Source organism: Colletes latitarsis, chromosome 7 (genome assembly GCF_051014445.1).
Source record: "Colletes latitarsis isolate SP2378_abdomen chromosome 7, iyColLati1, whole genome shotgun sequence".
Taxonomy (NCBI): domain Eukaryota; kingdom Metazoa; phylum Arthropoda; class Insecta; order Hymenoptera; family Colletidae; genus Colletes; species Colletes latitarsis.
Window position 1 is genome coordinate 19,914,837 of NC_135140.1, and position 19,658 is coordinate 19,934,494.

A 19,658-nucleotide genomic window follows, 5' to 3' on the forward strand; every position below is an offset into this window, starting at 1 on the left:
AGGATCTCGGTTCGTTAAAGCTTGTTACATAAACCGAGCGGACGCACGGGACGCTCATTGGCTCGTCGAAGTGAATTTTTTCTCGCGAAGTCGAGTGATTCTTCGACGAGTTCGGTTCTTTTAGAAAAATTCGCATCCTCTAAACTTTTTCCCGTGCAAACGTGTCTTAGAAGATGCTAAAATGAGAATTTTCCGCCCTTTCAAGCCTCCTCAAATAGCGTAATCTCTGTCGCAGGATTTTCTATCAATTTTAAGACCTGTAATCTCTCGGATCTCCTTTTGTCCCATCCGTTTCGTGCGTGAAACGCGCATAGGCGGTCGAGATGCACGGTCGTGGTATAGGATCGTGGTCGTTCCGCACGGAACGAGTACAGAGTTGAGGAATCGACAGGGGAAGAGGCAAAAAAAAGGCGTTAGGAGCGTCATCGATTGCCGGGAGGAATAAATCGCGCGGTGGACGGGCTGGCCAGTTGCCGGGGCCGCGACGACGACACTCGGTGGAATCCTGAGAGGTCGGAATAGAAACGTGCACGAGTCAATCGGCGATGCTGTCAGACGACGGCCGCTGGAGGCGCGTTCCCGGGAATAAAAAGCAGATCTCGTCCGAGCGCGCGAGAGGCCATCAGCACGCGGCAACCTGGTGAGCAGTTAGGGAGGAACTTGGTGCTCGTCGGGGAATTATAATCCCCGGTGCACGAAGAAAAGGCGCCTTCTGCCGCGCGCAGCATCCTGGTCCGAAGCGATCAACGCTCACGGCGAGATGCCTGCGCTGGCATTTCGTGGCCCGACGTGTTTTGACTTTTTCCACGCGGACTTTGTAAGACACTGGCAGCGACAGGAATGCCGCGGCTTCGTGAAAATTCCGCGGCTGCCTCGACGATGACGCGCAATCGACGTTGTTTTTGGAGGGAAGCTGGCTACGTTCTTACGGATCTTCCTGCGATGAAATTTCAGGATTAAGTTAGCATCAAACTATCGGAGGCTTAGAGATTCGATGGACATTTTGCTCATGATAAATCGAATAGGTGACACGTGTCTCCAAACTAGTTCGTGCGTATCTATTGCGGAATGTAGATGTTTTGATGATTGAAATGTTTAGAAGGTTAAGAGTCAATTAAATGTATCGAAATTAAATGGCTACTCAAAGCCCCTTAGGTTGCCCTACCTGTCGTTCTAGTAACCTCACACAAACTGTTTGGTTATCAAGCTGCATACGATACTGGTGCAAATTGAATAGTTTAATAGAGATGTGAACGATCCAGACACTACAGAATCTTACATTTTTTAAACTAATATTAATTTTCTAAGTGTGCATTGGGTATTTCTATCAGGGAATGAAGTTATTTGAATATCGTAGGGTCAGAATCAACTGGTTCCTCGAGGCCACTGAGTGTCTACCTTCATCATAGCGTTTCACTACCCATACTATATTATTAGTCTGCCTCGCTGCTCTAGTCTTCGTATCGTCATGCAAATGAAACCTAACCTATAAAGTGGCACGTTGCAATATTGTGGGAATCTGAACCGACTGTAAACCTATGCTTGTGTTGGTCAGCGTGACAATAGTTATGATCAAGCTACAAATCAATTCTGTTTATTTATTACACTAGAGTTAGGCCATCAGATTTGATCACTTATCAAATATTATTAACTTCGTCCCATTAATTGTAATTTATATCCTATGCAAAACAAGACGGGTTAAATTTTTAACTCTAATTTTAGAATACTTATTAAAGTTATAAAAGGAATCCCCCTACTATCAGTGCTGCCAACGGAGAAACGATGAAACTCAGGTGCTGTAAGTGAACAGAAGCTGACAGGAGATATACAATATGTCTTCTGCGCAGATATAGTAATTGTGTTTCATCAGTTCTCCGCTAGAAGCGCTACTAACAGAGGATCAACCATTTTTTACCCATTGTAGTTGTCCCCAGATTACATGGAGATCTAAAAATACTGCGTTTTAAAGTAAAATATCCCTTTGATACAAATGGATTAAATATATAGTGATCAAAACTGACGATTGTACTCTGTTTTACCATTGTTATTGTTGATATCTAATCAAAGTGTACCTGTTGATCCGGGGTCTAGGCAGATGTTCCCTCAAATGAAGTTCCGAGTTAGCGGACTGGACGCCAAGGCCAAGTACATGCTTCTGCTGGACATCGTGGCCGCGGATGACTACAGATACAAGTTCCACAACAGGTAAGAGAAACACACGAAGGTCTAATTGTCGCGGGCGGCGCGCATTAACGATCCTGACGGTTCCTCGAATCGCGCGGCCACGAACTGCCAGGCTGTTGCATCGAGACGCCGAGCCGTTTCGTGCCGACGTGCTCTCGGAGCACGGAAATTAATGCAATTATCTAATTATTCGATACTTTCGTGCGGTGGCCCGAGCTGTTGGCACTTTCTGTGGCGAGCACACGGAGGATTAATTTCTTTTCTTCTTTACTCCCGATCGTGATGATGATGAAGTGAGAATTGGTTTCTGGGGAAAGTCGTTCGCCGACGAGGTCAAGTTTCGGTTTTATTTTACGAGAAGAACTCCTCTGTATTTAACTTGGACTGAATTATCGCGGAAAGAAACATTGAAAATAGAAAACTAGAGTATTAGAGATACTGAAATATTATTTTGCTTTACAGCAAGAGCAAAGCTTTTTAGTTCGAATGACAAATTTGCATCGCAAGTTATTGCATGTTTACTTAAAAATAATTTACTGATCTGGAAGTCCCGATTACGCGTCTTAAACTTTCCATGGCTCGTTCTCTAGAAAAAATTAATACTTTGGAAATTACGAGATACAAATGCTGATGTTTCTTATCGTTGTTTTCGGGAGCCTGTAATTTCAGTTACGACTTTCACTGGAAAAGATTTATACTTCAAAATTATCGCGCTCGAAATACTTGATTATAGTGACACTTTCGTTCAAATTAGCGCGTCATCTCGTCAGAAAAATCGTGTGCGCCCGAAGATTACACGTTTGAAATTCCGATAGCCATTATTATCGTGTTTCGGTTTATAACTTCACCAACCGCTTTCACCGTAAGAAATTTATGTGTCAAAATTATAATGCGATCAAGATCCTGATAACGCGGCCGGTTATCTTTTCGAAACAATTTTGTACTTGGAAGGAATTGATCGAATAACTCTCGTGTTACTTTCGTTTTTGGGGTTGTAAATTCCGACATTTACTGTTTTATTTATACAATGAAACTTAACACATTTATTCTATTAGCTGCAACTAGGGTAGCTATACTGAAAAGTAAAGTTTTAATTATGGACATCGTAAGTGGACTTGTAGCTCAGTCTTTTTGGGGTTAATAAAACAAAGCATCGCGTCGTGCGTCCATACCGATACCACTCTATTTCCATAAAATTTTCTAACCGGAAAAATTTCCCTGGAATTCAGTATCGTTTGAATATTATAAAGATTGATCGAGATCCCTGAGGGTCTAACAATGCTTCTTCACTTCCCACGCTCCGTACTGATTGCCTATTCGTCTGCCTTTCCATGCAAATAAAACCAAACTTTCAAACTGACTTGTCATCATTTGTACAGCTCAACAAATGAAATAAGATCCCTGGACTCAGATTGATCCTTGTCAGCTAGCCTGTAGGCCTAGGTAATTGTCTTCAACCTTCTCAAACCGTTTCAAACCTCCTCCTATCGAATCGTGGGTTGATGTTGATACCACAACACCCTGTTTCCGCGAACATTTTTCAACCGGACGAACAATTTCCCTGGAATTCGGTGTCTTCTAATTACACAACGGGGGCTTGCGCGTTCAGGGTTCTGTCGGTCGTTTAGCTCGCCATTAACTTTTCCCGGAAAATCACGGAGGATTCTCGAGCGTTCTCACGGCACGCATCGGCCAACAGTCGAGTCCGTTTAACGTTTTTCCGGAAGCGGTTCCGCGTTTCAGCGCACCGGGAGGGTGTTAAACGGAACGTAATTGCCCTCCCGGGAAAGCTGTCGGTGAAAATTCGCCGGTAGACTTGGAAACAAAGCGACGGAATCCGAGGAAACGTGTCGACCATCCTTCTTAGTCGCGTAAATGGCGTTCCGCGGCGAATCGGCGCGCGGATTCTCACGCGAATAAACGAAACGGGATTCTGCTCCGACTGATTCAGCTCCTGGGCGGTTTTTATTCGCGCGAAATCGCTCGCGTGATCCGTGTTTCCCGCGTTTCGAGAGATTGTAATCGAGTCAGAGAGAGGGAACTGCTTAGATCTTTCGCTCGTGCAACAGTTTATCTGGGACGAAATTTATTTCAGACGTTGCTCAAATAATTTTAACGGTGCTTAGAGCGAAGGAAACGGGGATGGATGGGAAATTGGTCGCGAAAATAGGCGCGAAAAGGCAGTTGGAGTCTCCGGGCGCGGCCAATCGAATCGCGGAGACCACAATGAACGATTACATCACGCCGGCGACCGCAGCCACTTTGGAACTCGTCGAACGAGTTCTTCTTCCTTCGGTCGTTTGACCCACCTGCGACGATCAGACTAAGAACGGTTAGACACGCCTCCCTTAAAAGACAACAATCGCGGTAGCTGGTGCTTAGAAGAATCAGGCGCTCGTGAAGGAACTTCAGCCTCGACACCTCGTATTTGCTTCCTCCTCGCGATTAGCTTGAACCTCCGCTCCGCAGAGATTCCGCGATCCTCGCGACCACCGATGGCGATTTCTCTTTCGCCAGCTACCTAGCTATTCCGTGAAATTGGAAATTCGGTACACAGAGTGAACTTTCCATCCTCCCAAACCTCATTTAGTATTTATAATTTGTTGAAAAATTTAAATAAATTGTTCGTCGCGGAAAGTGCCCCTCGAAGAGCCACATTTGCCCTGGATTTCGAATTCCAGAGCGTTTCTAACCCCGATCGATGCGTTTGTTGAGCAGCAGGTGGATGGTGGCGGGAAAGGCCGACCCGGAAATGCCGAAGAGGATGTACATCCATCCGGACTCGCCGAGTACAGGCGAGCAGTGGATGCAGAAGGTCGTGAGCTTCCACAAACTCAAACTCACCAACAACATCAGCGACAAGCACGACTTTGTAAGTATTGTACGTACCGCCAACCAAACAATTACTTACTTACTAGCCACTAAGTTGGAGCTCCGAGTCTCGCAATTAATCGCCTAACTTTGCCCCGGCTAACGACCTAACGATCGCCCGATTAAAAGCTCGTTAGGAAGCGCGCACGCGGCGCTCTGTCCGCGACGATGACGACTGAGAATTACGCTTGACCGACGATAATCTCGCGAATTCCTGGCAATTTCGCCGCAATCTTTCACCTCGCTGTTGAGGTTCTGCGTTGCAATGGTTTCGGGATTGGGGGGTTGGGAGTCGATTTACATCGGGAACTTGTTCGATTTAATGGGAGTAATTTTAAGCGCGAAGGGACGCGGGGAACTTTTTATTGGGATCGAATGATAAATCGATTCGGTCGAGGTTCTGACGGATCCAGGGCTTGAGATTCTTGGAAAATTTAGGTAAAATATACGGCCCTGTTACCTAAGATATTAGCAAATATAAATACAAATATATATCTGGACTTAAGTGAGGCATCGCTATTTTAGAAAAAGATTACGTCTATGAAAGCTTCATTTAAGAATCAAGACCGATTCTAAAAAGTCATAATAACTAAATTCGCCGTATACTCCGACGCCACTACAAAATACTTACGCAAACTGGTGCGGAGCAGTAAGGACTACCACCTTAACAACATCTCCTAACCCTTCCCTAAACACGGATCGTGAAATCAGCCAGCTAATAATTCCAAGCGTCTCACCCTGTACACTCGTCCCGGAAGTCTCCCACATCCCGGAGCCGCCGGTCCGGAGGGTCCGGCGAAAGGGCCGGAAACCGAGCAGCGTCCCCGCGTTTCCTCCACGAGATGCAGCGCGAAACAGAAGGATTCCAGGCGGAGGAGAAACGCAGACGGTCGCGATCGGATTTCCGCGAGGATTCCCGACCCGGGGCACCGTAATCCGGGGATTAAGTTATCGCGATGGATTTCGCCGTCAAGTAGTTGCTGCCCCCCTCCCTGGTGCCCCCTGGTTCTGGGCTCTATTAGCCCCCCCTCGTCTCACCTTTTCTTTGAGAAGAAGAGGGGCCTGCGGAAGCCAGCGTCGAGCAAAGAAGCTGGCTCTTTCAGCAGCCTCTCCCCCCTCCCCGCCGCAACAGGCCCCCTGAACCCCCTCCCCGTTCACCTTTTTTGCGAATCCTTTTTGCGGCAGTCCGTGTCGGCGTCCTTTGAAGGATCCTGCATCGCTGGCTCGTGAAATCTAGTCCTCCTGAGCAGCCGGGGCCCAGAGCGATGTCAATGGCTGGGCACAGCCCGACCTTTGTTACGACCAGCCTTTTTCTTCGTCGTCGGTCGTCGTCTTCTTCTTCTTCTTCGGTCCTGTTCGTCTTGTTGGCCGCGTATATCGCGCGGTGCGCCACCGTCTCCCTTTTCTTCGCTCGTCGGGGCCCCCGGATGGGGTTGAAGGGACCGGTCGAAAGGTAACCGCGGCCATGACGTTAGCCACGGTTCACCTACGTCGACCAGAGATCCAGTTTGTGCACGAGCCCAGAAAATACCCCTTCGAGGCCCAGCAACCCTTAATGGGCCCGATACCGTCCAGCCAGGTCCCAACCCTTTCCAGGTTCTCGGAACATCTCGAGGATTTAGGCGGATTCTATGGGGGCACTTTGATCGCGATTATGAGGAGCGGATCTTGCGTTCGGGTTGGATGGGTTTGATTCGTGGCATCAGGGACGGTTTTTCTATCGAGTCTTTTGTACTTGGGCCCTTTGAATATTTCTTACGGGAATTTTGATTCATAGTTCGAGGCATTGTCCAGCTTCTAGTGATAGTTGAGGATACAGTTATTTTATAAAATAGTTAAACACCTGTACTTGACAATGTTTGACTCGATGCTCCCTTCGTGCCAGGACAAGTACCCTATCGTTTGAGGGGGCATGTTCCTTGCCAATAGCAACCATAGAGAAGTTACTATCTACAAAATTGACTCGAATCCTAAACCATCCATAACAATATCCATCATCCTCCAGGACCACTTAGGGCATCCTTCGTCAGAGAAAAGTCCCAAGAAAAACAATCCCTGGTTTTTCGACTTGACTTTTCGGTTGACCCTAATTTCCTACGGTCCTCCGGGCAACCAAGTCGAAGGAAAGCAGCGAAATTAGCGCAAGCAGCACTCAAGAGAGCGGATAGATCTCTAATCCGTGGGCTGTCCGCACCGGGCTCTTTGTCGGGAAAATCCCGGAGCCAGCAAACAAAAATGAGACACTCGACGTCTCGAGGCATTCGAGACGGTTTCCTCGAGTGCATCTCGAGCCCCCTGGCACACGAGCAAACACGGACTAAAGGACTACGGGGTCAGCAAACAGCGGGAAAATGGTGTACCGCCGGTCCTGTTGCTCCCGTTTCCCGTAGAGGCGCATTTACCTTACGGAGGAGCAACGTGCGTGGGAATCGCGCTGGAAGTGAGCCGTCCAGGGTCGGCCAAGGATGCTTTCGAGGGTTAATGGATTCGGATTTGGTTAGTCTGTCGTGGAAAACGCGATGAAGCCTGCCCCAGGTCGTCCCTTTGTTCTCAAGGATGGAAAGTACCTGACGTTAAACGCGATTCATTTAGCGAGCGATTAGCGAATTAGGATTATGTACTTATGTTCGGGCTGTCTTTGCTCTCTAAATGACGTCCTTTCTTGACCGTTGGACTAAAGTTAGACCAAATGATCATCGACGTGCACTTTGCACCGATGTCAGCCACGAGACAACTTGTTATTTTCTTTCTTCGTGTACAAACACTCAATTCTGCGATGCATATTGATTCTTATCCTCCTTCCACACGCCCATTATTCATTATTTACTCGTAGCTAGCCATCGGCGATACATCATCATGCGCGAGTTAACTCGCATACTCGAGAGTCAACGGCGTTAAGATCAATCAAAATTCAAAACCGATCTCCTGTCGAGGCAAAGAACAACAAACGCGAGATCCGTCGGCGTCCGACGTGCCTCGTGATTTTTCCCTGAATTTAGTCGTTCTCCGCGACACTCGAGCCGCCTTTATCAAGAACACTTGATCCCGCCGTTTAATCTACGCCGCCCAAAAGCGGCCAGGCATTCATCCTTTCGGTTGGATCGACTAGCTCGTTGCATAAAGACGATCCAACGACTCCTCGTTTCGAGTGGTTCGACAAAAGCGTAACCTGGCTGCCACTCGACGCTCGGCGTCGATATCTTGGACCCAGGCGGCTTCCTCGTTAGTCGTCCTTGGATTTTTCGAGCTGGTCTCGTTGTCCTGATTATGGTTCACCGCTAACGAAGCGGTCCAGTCGATAGTCTCGCGGTGGGACGTCGACGGATACCTGAAATACTGGAAATACTGGAATGCAATCTCGCAGCCTTTATCGTCTGACGTTGGCAGATCTGAGACGGCCGCCTTTGGCATTTTCAGGATTCGGAGGTCGCTCGATTCTCGCTCAGATTTTATTCTCTGACCCGTTGACTCGATTTCCGACGAATTTCCAAACTTCCAGAAGGATAAAAAGTGGGTGGAGCCTGTGGCTCACGGAAGAGTTGAGTAACTTTTATCGAGGTAGCTGTTTTTGGTACTCTCAGGACTTAAAATTTATTCAATCCCGACTTAAATGTTATTGTTTCACCTGGTGACTTGATTTCTGACGAATTTGTGAATTTTCAGAGAGGTAGAAAGTCTGTGGAACCTGTTGCTCCTTGGTTCTAGAATCTAAGATTCGAGTAGCTCTTACTGAGGTAGCTGATTTTGGTACTTTCAGGACTTAAACTTCATTAAATTCTGATTCAGATGTTATATTTGCACCTGGTGACTCGATTCGTAGTAGTCCAGTTATAGAACTGGAAGTTGGCTCGATCTTAACTCAAATTTAACATCCCAAGCGCTATCGAGATCCATAAAAAATTGCGATGGAAATATATTTTCCACCTCTTCGTTCCGTTTAGAGACAGAAAATCAGTTTTAGCGGACATTTCCTGGATGCTGGCGCGCCGAACGAGATTCTTTTTTTTCCAATTTCTCGAAAATTGAAACGAGAAACAATCAGCGCGGGCGAACGAACCGGGCGAAACTCGATCAAAACGTGCCTCGCAGCTTTAATTATCTAGTGTCCGGCGCTGAGCTGTGCGCGCGTGCGTGTACGTGGGAAATTGCAGACTCACGTTCGCCCTCGGACTGTCGACTCTCGACTCTCTCGTGATTTGTTTAGCGTGCTAGCTGCACACCTGTAGTTACGCCGTTTGCGTTCGCCGCTGGACGCATCGCCACCAATATGTCGCTTAGTATTCCATTACCAAGCTTTCTACCCCCGTCGGCGTCCAGACTGATTTTTCCTCTTTTTCAACCGCGGCCTCGCGATGAAAATTGATTCGAACGGTAATGCGCCGCAGTCGCTGGAAACTACGCGACTTCAAGCTTGAAACAAGTAAGTTTGAAAGGACACTGTGCTCGAAACGACGCCATATTTGTTGAAGCAGTAACGGTACATATTTTTTAGCCTTTGTTGCATTGATATAATTCGATTTCAACAACCTAAAGAGATTTAAGTAGTAGTACAGTCTTTGAAACACTAGCAAAGATAACAGTGATTTTAATTTACGTTTGTTCAAGATGTCCTCGTTGGGCAACAAAAGATATCAAATTATCAGAATAGTAACAAGTTATTTTCCCTAACAAGGATCCCTTTCGAGATGCAACAACAAGTATGGCTGTAAATGGAACGGAACAACGCAGTTTTTTTAAAAGAAAGATAAAAGTTGGCGTCGATTCGTGGTCGGTCGTCGTGTTTTTTCGGCGCTTGTCCCGCGCCTCCGTCGCGGCGTGTTGCGTGCACGCACCCACGCGGTTACGCACTCGCGCGCGCACGCACACGCGGCCTCATTGCGGAATCGCGTGCGCACCGAGGCGTCGTGCGTGTGAGCTTCGACCGTGGTCGGGGGCCATTTTGCTGTTCACCGAGCAACGAACACCGATCCGATTCCTGTTTCGCGCACGAACGTGTCGTGCACTCGCGAGCGTGTTGCACGCGCCATTGGTGTCCCCTCGTTTCACCGTGATTCCTCCAGAGGGCGGGAATCGAGCAAATTTGGAAAACACTTGGGAAAACGAGCTAACCTGGAGGCGTGTTTATCACTGTGTTGCGTTTGTTTTTAGAGAGGGTAAATTTTATTAGGCTCGAGGTAATAATAATCCCGCGTTTCAAATATTCGCAACCCACCTAACCTCACTTTGTGGATAATTCGTTTCTATTTAAATTACTTCTCCTATGTATTTTTAATTCCAAGTTCGCTTAAGGCTTGTTTAACGTGGAAAGTCTTTTAACGTGATATAATCACAATTAAAAATATTTCAGAAACTAATCAGTGTCTCGATTTTCACCGATTTCGCGTAGGGAAGTAATTTAACGAAAATCGACGAAAGGGAATTTCCCGAAGAATCACAAAACGTGTTCGAGCAACACGCACTAGAGTCGTCTTCAGCTCCGCCGTAGAAAAAGGCTCGCCCTCTCGCGCAGACATTACTGAATCGTTTACCATGACCACATTCGGCACGCACTCCGGCAAATTTCCCTCGGGGATGCCTCTCCAGTAACGATCGTGCGCAAATTCTGCGGCAGATTCTATCCAGAGAGGGGTGGCGGAGGGAGACTCACGAGGGCTCGTTCACACGTTCCTTTTGCCTCGAGTGAATTTACATGTCCGTCACTGGCGTCTGGTTACACTGACGCCACGACTTCTCGCAGACATTCTCATGTTTTGTATTTAAAAAATTTTGATTTCACTCGTTTGACGATTCTGATTATTTATTTATTATTCTATTTACAGCTACGGCGAGGTGCCATAATCTGTTCGTCCCTATTATTTTTATTGTCAGCAGATTATTCAGAATTTTTTTACTATAAAATGCGCACCACTCCGTGAACGGGAGTCAGTGTTTACCCCCCGGGGATCGAGAAGCAGTGGCTACGTCCACGAGGCAGCGAGAGCACTAGGTTCCATACTCGATTAACGATCGCGCATTCCGTATCAAGACATCATCGCGGCGGCCGATTCAGTGCCGGGCAATTTGCGTTCGCCGAGCGAGAAACAGGCGTGGAATCCGGTCCGTGGTGGCTCCTTGATCGTTATAATAAATGGGATAATGACATAACGGGCGCGCCAACGGCGAGAGGGGGCCAGATCCGCGTAATTATTGCGTTTGGCTGGCGTCGCGGTTCCCTACGTGCTCGTTTCCTCGCGAATCCCTAACCCTTCGTCGCCTTGACTGTCTACTAGCCACCGAATAATCCATGAGTTTTTCCCTCGAGCTACCTGATGGCCTTTCTCCTTCCTATTCGATTAGCTATCGACGTGGTAAGTCCAGCACCTTATATTTTATTTTCGCACCAAGTATTTTATGATTCATTCACTGATTCTACTGTAAAAAATAAATTAAAAACGTAGAATAACATTGTTTCGTACGAGGTTTCGTTCTCGAGATAATCGACTTTCAAAATATGCGGCGCACGTGCGCTATTGGTTAAGAAAATCGTTCACGCTTAAACATTCTTCTAAACGTAGAATACTCCCAAGTATTATAAATTAATATCTTCGTGTATATTGTATCGCGTGAGAAACATCTGTTAGCTCTATCGAGTCAGGTTTATTTAACTTGGCGCGTACCCCGCGTATTTTTACTGTCAATTATCTCGGAAGAAAAGGCTCCTATAATAAATTTGTATTCTACACTTTCGATTTATTTTTACCGGAAGAATCACCCTATGAGAATAGTCATCCAAAGTAAAAGTCAGTAAACACTAGTGAAGACACTAGATCCCAGAGCATCCAATACCCCATGTACGTAACTAGGTACACGTTGGTAACAAACCTTACCACCAGGCGTGTGTGTAACCTCAAAAATTATAATCCCTAGCGCAAAGCAACTCGCCTCCGTTAATCGATCGTCGGATAACCTTCTGGGAGGTGCAACCTAACCTATCACTGCGGTGTTCGCGGCGAAGATAATTTCATTAGGCGGCGTACAAAAGCTCAGTCGGTAACGCTAATAACCGCACTGCGTCGAAAATACCGATTACAATCGTACTCGGCCGGGTATCAGCGGGGATAATTGCACGATACCGCTTTATATCGCGCCGGCGACGCTGTAACGAACTCCACGCCACGGCGAGCAGCCAACGTGCATACGCACGGGGCACTATAAAGATTGTAATCAGTCACCGCGATGGACGGCAAGGGTTGTCAGAGCCGGAGGAGTAGGCGCTAAACAGGAGATAATGGAACGAGTCGACACAGCAATTTTATCGTGAAATTAACACGGTTCAATCTACCTACACGCACGTCTTCTCGCGTCCCTCCCTCAGCCCCCGTCAGGAAAACCGATACAGGCCTATAAATAGTGTGGCTACGGTTGTCGTAATTTCGTAGCCTGGCCTTTGTGCGTACGCCCACCTAATGTTCCCGCGACGATACGATAATGAGACAACGATACTTTTGGGATTTTCTGTCGGGATGTGGAATTTGTGGAGGATGATTAACTACGTTGCTTGTTAAACTCGATTGCTCACGGTGCTCCTCTAGTAACAAATGAAGCGATACATTCGATTTGTTTTTTATCTCCTTCGACAGTAAAGATTAAGTTAGGTCACTATTGTATTCTTTAAAGCGTTCTGACATCGACATCTAACTTAAAATTACTGGCGCACCATCTTCAACTAGAAATTTTGAGATTAGGTTCCACTAGTCTACGCGCAATTGTCTGGTCAGACTCTGTGTTATGCCACGCGCCTCTAATTTGAATATAAAGGCGGTATACTAATAAACAGCACCTGGCAATCCCTCATGAGAGTCAACAAAAGATAATACCCGATATTAAAATAGAAGCCAGCATACTTTCCTTTGGCATTTGCGCTTCAGCCAACCGGGCCACGCGATCAGTACACCTAGTTACCTTATTACAACCCTATAAATCCCTATATAAGCAGCGCAATAGCGCAGATCAGGTTAAAAGGCAGCCTAATAGAGGACTCTCTGCTTCTCCAGCAAGATTTTGAAATCCCAGCAATGAAATAGCATTCTGACCAGTTTACCAGGCGCTGGTGCGTGCATTGTTCGTCGCGATAAAATTACCAGCGAAGCGGTCGCCTGGTTATCTCCTTTTTAACGCCAACTCTGTGTCGCATGGCCGCGACAGCCCTCGTCTACGGCGTCGTTAATCAGCGCCCGCATACACACCGTACCTCTTTTCCTTCTGCCCTCCCCCTCCTCCTCTGTCCCTCTCGATCGCGCGCCTACAGTTCATGAATAACTGCCTTTCGCCTTGTTCGGTTCTTATTGCCGGGGCGCGCAGGTGCCAGCGCGCATTAGCATTCGACACGTGCAATTCGCTCGGCGGGTATGGTTTCCAGAAATTGAGGCTCTGCTAAGGAATCGAGCTAACCACCCACCCCCTCGCGCTCCGAGGTGTCTTGAATCGGGATCCGTGAGACGTACGTTGTTAGGGGAGACGCAGACTGTGATCAGCTAATTTCTGGCGCCAATTTGGGCTGCGTGTTGGCCCGGTCTCCGAATCGATGATTGTTTAAAACCTGCACGTTCGATTTAACCGCCAACAATACACTGGGGGGGTCCACTGCCAGTTAAGTACGTAGGTGTCCTTATTTTTCCGCGCGAGGGTGTACGGTTCGCGTGTCGAGTGGTACTTCGAAGCTTGATTTCTGGATTACGGGTGATTTTCTAGCGCTTAGTAGTGTGTTTGGAGACGGACATGATTGATCAAACTGCAGACGATTGACCATAGGCTGTTGTAGGCTGGACAAATACTGCGAATGCTTGGAAAATGATTAATGGCGGCAAGGCAATTCAGATGTAAGGTCTAGCCCTGGTACCTAGGTAGCCTCGACTTACTCTGATGAAGAAATAAGTGTTATCCTTTGGTTTGTGGACTCCAAAGTATTTCCTTCTGAATTGTTCACTACAGGCACTGGCCTAGAGAAAGAAAGGAGGAGTTTGTCCAGCACTTTCCAAACACTTTGTAACCATATCCACAGCTTATCTTTCCTCATAGTCGATCGAGCAGCCCTGACACGTCAGAACGTCCACTTTTCCTAACTCTTGCGCCCGCCCTGTTGGAAAGGAAAATAGTTCCAGGTAGTTGTTTCCGTTTCTCCTGCATCGGCGATGCAATATTCAGAGACGACAGTCGAACTCTGGCCTGATAACGCCAGCTGACGTTCTAATTCACGATTTATAGCCGCGCGTGTCACCTGTCGCGCCGAAGCTTGAAAAGAGGACCGCTCACGATGATCGACCAGCCGAACAGCTGTCGCGGTTTCGCGGCTCTTGCTCGTGTTTCCGATAGTCCTACTGTCGTTTCGACTTTATCGACTGAAAGAGCGTCGGCGTGTGACAGCTGTCAGTCAAGACTCCGCCTCGCGGTTTTGCCTCGCAGACGGCGGTCACTTGGCGAGCTTCATTGTTGTGCGCGCGCCTTTGGCTCACCATGAGGTTAGCCCGACGCGTTTCGCTGTAATTTGGTCCCGCGCCGCGAGGTTTGCTCGACTTCCGTGCCGAACGAAAACACACGTTTGCGTGGTTCCTTTTTGGGGAAGTGTTTTCGGGCGTAATTTGAGGGAGAAAAGTGGCTGAACGCCGCTCGAACCAATTGGGTCAATTTCGGTCTTTTCTGACGTGGCCTGACAACTTAAGCGTCTCTAATTCCGTTCTATATTTAGCGCAGACCTCGTCTGGGTTTTAAGTAATGTCTATTTAAATATTTTTTAAATTATTTTATTTTGTAGAGGGGGTTGCCTAATAGAAATCGTGACAAATACCTATGGTTTTTTTATCCTTAAACAAAATGTAAGACACTCGTGTAGGACAACGCGTGGGACATCCCATCAGCAAACTTTCTCTCCAGAGCAGACATTCGACCTATCCCCCATCGGCAAATCCATTAATAACCCTGTCCAGGCAAAACCAACCCCCGACTCACCCCTGGCGACACTCTGGGACGATAAAGTCCCGGGTAAGAAGCCGTAGATTGATTCCATGGCGGCAAGGAGCCGACTTAGGCGGACTGGATCTCGTATGGGGTGGATTTTCCTCGACGGGGTTGTAGCGAGACCCGAGTAACGGGCCTGGGGAGGATAGTAGGTCGGTTTAATAGAATCGAACAGGCGGTAAGGCGATCCCAGACGATCTGTCTTTCGCCGCTGAACGGCCCAATCGAGACCCTGGCTGGCGCGACGCTGGCATTCCTCCCCCTTCAGACATCGACAAACAACCCCCTTGCGGACCCCCTTTAACGGACGTTCCGGTTCGAGGACGAAACTGATGGATTCCTACTTGGATCTTCTTCTGATCTGTAATGGCGGCGACCCTAGGAGACGGATACCCCGTTGGTCTTTCGTCGCTGATGGCTTTCAGGTATTGGGATGGGGTTCCTAGGGGATGACAGTGTCCTTGAACCGTCTGCGGTTGAATTCGAACGTTCGTGATACGAAACGATGCTCTTTTCGAGGGATTTGTCTCGAGCTAACGAGAATTTCGATTTTCCTAAGGCTTTTTACTTTATTAGTTTTGTATTTAAACCTGTAGTCCGTCGAAGAACTTCTGTGAAGTTTGTTTCGTGAAGTTCCTTTATAAATTCTGGAAAGTCCGCGCGATAAAATTAAAGGAAATATTCGCGTGCAATTTTTACCTCACAGTTGTTGGAATATTTTCTGTTCCCTTTGAGCGAACGTGGGTGAACAGAGGCGCGGGAAAACAGGGATTAAAATGTGCTGTGCCGGCAAAAGCGAAAGTAAAAATTTCCTCCACTGTTTTCCCAGTCGTTTCTCCTGCTTCGCCACTCTCGGGGAAGAAACGTGGAAAATAAAACTCCAATTTCTGTTTTTTTTTTCAATGGCAACACTCCAGATCTCCCCTCCAAAATAATTTTCTATGGTTGTGTCTCATCAAAATAGGCCCCCTCCATCAAACTCCTCAACAAGTTTTCCGAAAAATGCACAACTCGAAACAGTTATGCGAATAATCTATGGTCAAACTATGGCAATCTCGTCTAAATAGGCCTCGAGACCCGTCCAAAAATCGTTCAACCCTCTGTTCTCGTAGCGAGCCACTCGAGGCGCACTCGTCCCAGTAAAAAAACATGCGAAAAGCCCGAAGAAACCGACAAGAAACAGCTTGGATTCCCGGCGAAGCGATTTGCAAAGCGCGTTAACAAAGAGCAGATGACGACAAAGCCGCTGGAGAGACCGTGGGCACAGCCCCACCCCTCTCGACCCTGTCCCACATCGCGCGCGCGTGTGAACGCCACGCAAACACGCGCACACACAGACACACTCGACGGGGCGCGCGTTCGCTCGCTCGCTCGTGTGCGTGAAAAAGAGTACATGCGCGTGCACATATTGCACGTACGTCCGCGGCATATGCGTCGGGGGAGCAAGAAGGGCGTTTCTGGAGGCGGTCGTCGCCCCCCTCCACCACGTGGTGAGCGTCTAACCGAAGGGCTAGAGGCGGGGGGAGGGTAAGAGAGAGACAGGAAACGCCAGAGTGCATCCTGGGGAAGGGCAGCGTCCCTTCCACCGCGAGAAAGTGTCCGGACTCCTATCCGGGCTCCTTTGCTCGCGCGGACTATACGTCACGCTCGGAAATGGTGACGGTGAGGGCATTTGGGGAAGGGGGTTAGAACCAGCAGGGTGGGGGGGTTGGTTTGTTGGATTAAGCTCCATGGGTGAATCCCGCGATCCGCTTTCCAATGTTTTGCCGAGGAATTTTTGGTATCCTGTGTGTCGCTATTCGGAGGGACTGCAAAAATAATATAGTTTCAAAGTATAATTGATATTTAGCCAACTAGGTAACATAAAATGTCCTATTTCTGCAAAAACAGCTGATATAAATGGAAGGATGGTTGAAACCAAAGCTCCTACCGGCTATTTCACGAACTAAACAGTTGAAACTGGTACTAAATTAGTCACTAGAATTAACCAGATAAAAGGTGGCACCTGTGAATACCCATAGGAACTAAAGGATTAACATACTACGCGACTCAGTGGAGACTCTTAGGTGTTACCAATCGCAGATCAAGAAAATCTCAAGGAACAGGGAATAAATAGAAATATGAATATTTTTTCTAAAACAACTATCGGATATTTCGAAGTCCCTGAGACTGACTTCGCACCTTTCTTCGTTCTCCATTTCTCGTAATGCAATATCGCATTCCCGGAAGTCGGGAATCCCAAGAATCACTACGCGCGTATCTCGAAATTCCAGATCCGCGATTCACCCTAGTTTCGGGGTGAAAATTTCCACGTGAAAATTCTCGTACCGAGGTCGAGGTTTCCGCAACGATTCCACGCGTGCCGCGCGCACGCCCGCTGAAAAAAAGCAGCTGAAAAGGAAAATAAAGGGTCGCGAGACAAAGTGGTCCACGATCGCGTCAAGAATTCTCGTCTCTCTAACCGAGAATTCTTGGAATTCTTTCGGCGAGCGCCCCTTCGCGGCCTCGGGGCTCGTGGATGGCGCCACAAAAGTGTAATAGACCAAAGATCGTCTGCGTTCGAATCGTGTTCGTTCGAAAAATTCCCTTGATGTTGCTCGAAATAGCCCTCCAGTGTTGTAAAACTTTATTTTTCGTCCCCCTTGCAAATTATTTCGCGAGATCTTACAAACGATGGTGGATACGTGGACGGAAGTGAAGTTAGGTGTACATTAAACAATATTCTACATACAAACACAAATATAATTGTTGAAATGTTGCATGGTTATCGGTTATCGAATGACAAATTCTCTTTATAATTAATTTCAATGCAGAAGTATAAATTTGAGGTTAGGATTTAATACTGCAGTAGTAAATTTCATCTACCTCGAAGTCCACTTGCGAAAGACCAGCATTTTAAAAACAGAAACACAAAGAAGCATCTAAAATAGTAGAAAAAGATACGGCCGATGCAATTACAGGTTCGCCAGATCCAGTAGCTCGTTTATTTTCCGCTGTCGGAGTTATTTTTCGGCTTGCCAGCGAGAGTTCGTGCCGTGTTCGTCATGGCGGCGTGATGTTGTCGGAGGGTAAATATTAATTAGCCCGCCTCTGTGTTCATTTCGTTGTGCGTTGGCCGTGCTTTTGGCCTCGTTTACACGGGCACCGGTTCCTCGGAACGGCGTTAACCCGAATAAACACATTTTCGCCCAGCACCTGGTCACACCTTCCGGAATTTTGGTTTTTCCGAATAATTAAACGAGCCTGAACACGCCACTTCCGTCCGTCGAATTTCCGTGCATCATGGAGAATTTCGCGCGTTATCGATTCCCCTTCAAAGAAGGAGTTAACGAAAACTCGCGAAAAATATTTAAGGTGTAAAGGATTCGAGTAACAAATGGATTCATGAAAATAGATCCTTAAAGATTCTAGGGGGAATTAACACCATGGGTACTGTTTTAGTAACATGTTTAGCCACTAGATGGCAGATCTCTCTCGTCGCAGATTTTGATCAATGAGTCCCCATACAGGAGTTAGGAGAAAAGCATAGTGATGCATTTAAATACCCTAGCGGCCGAAAGAGAATCGAAGCAAGCTGATGGAACTTAAAGTCCCCGGTAAGAGACAACTGAAGTTTGTCTCCTCCATTCTCCAGGGGGTTAATCGAAGACGGAAAGTCCGATCGTTCGAATATTGCTCGTGCTCGGTGACAAACAAACGAAAGGGAAGTAACGCGGTCAGGGAAAAAAGGCGACGGAACAGCCGGTGACGGTGAAAAGCATTGAGATTGTAGGGGAGGCGGCAGTGTCGGCGGTGGGGAAGGATAACAAGGAGGAGCAGTTTTCTGTCGCTCACCATCGAAGCGTGAGGCCGACAAGTCCGCGGCTCTTCGTCCTCGTTTGTCCCGGCTAACCCGGCGCGACATCTCGAAAACCACGACACGTCCTTTAGGCCTTTCCTCGTCCTGCCACGTTGCATCCTTCACCGCATCGCGTTACGCAATCCAACGACTATAGAGCATAGTACACGCCGCTAGGGAATTTCACGACAGCGTTCCTTGGTCTGTATCTCCCTTTTTCGTTTTCGTCTCGTTCTCGAGGAATGCCCGAGATGTTTTAGACTACGTCGGTTGTACGCGAGTACAGGTACTCAACACTGAGAGTAATCTATATCTTAGGTTGGCAAGAGTGTTGAGATTCGATACTGCAAATAATGTTTTAGGTTAGATTGGCAAGACACGAGAAACATTGTTAATAATCTCGTAATTATTTTTTATCTAGAACCTAACCCACCTTCTCCACCGATAAAATCTGAATTGGAAATACCCTAGCTTTGTCAGAAAAACGTTTCTTCAACTTCCACGGCATCAGATATTCAGGTGTTAACAAGAATGGTACAATTAATTACATAGATCGAGTCCTGCAACTTAAACGAAGCATACCTTCCCTTCGAACAAAAGTAAAACGCACCTTGATAATTACACTAGAAAGAATCCAACGTTTTAATAAGACCCTTTTTCCTTGGCTGCATCGCTGCACCTGTATAGTGCAACTGCACCTTTTTCTCCGGTGGAATCACGCGATGGTTCTTGGATACTTCAATTCTCGTTACTCTGCTCGTAAACGGTGCTC

At 47.3% G+C, this 19,658-nt stretch overlaps 1 protein-coding gene across 3 annotated transcripts in view; it reads left to right on the forward strand.

Moving 5' to 3' along the window:
- Positions 1-19,658, forward strand: part of Bi (T-box transcription factor bifid) — a 106,229-nt gene that overhangs the window by 41,332 nt on the left and 45,239 nt on the right. For 2 of the 3 annotated variants that reach the window (XM_076768589.1, XM_076768590.1), the window contains exons 3-4: positions 2,092-2,205; positions 4,903-5,065. In XM_076768589.1, the coding sequence (XP_076624704.1) occupies positions 2,092-2,205; positions 4,903-5,065 (277 nt within the window). The remainder of the gene's footprint in view (positions 1-2,091; positions 2,206-4,902; positions 5,066-19,658) is intronic. The other variant, XM_076768591.1, reaches the window with a different exon arrangement.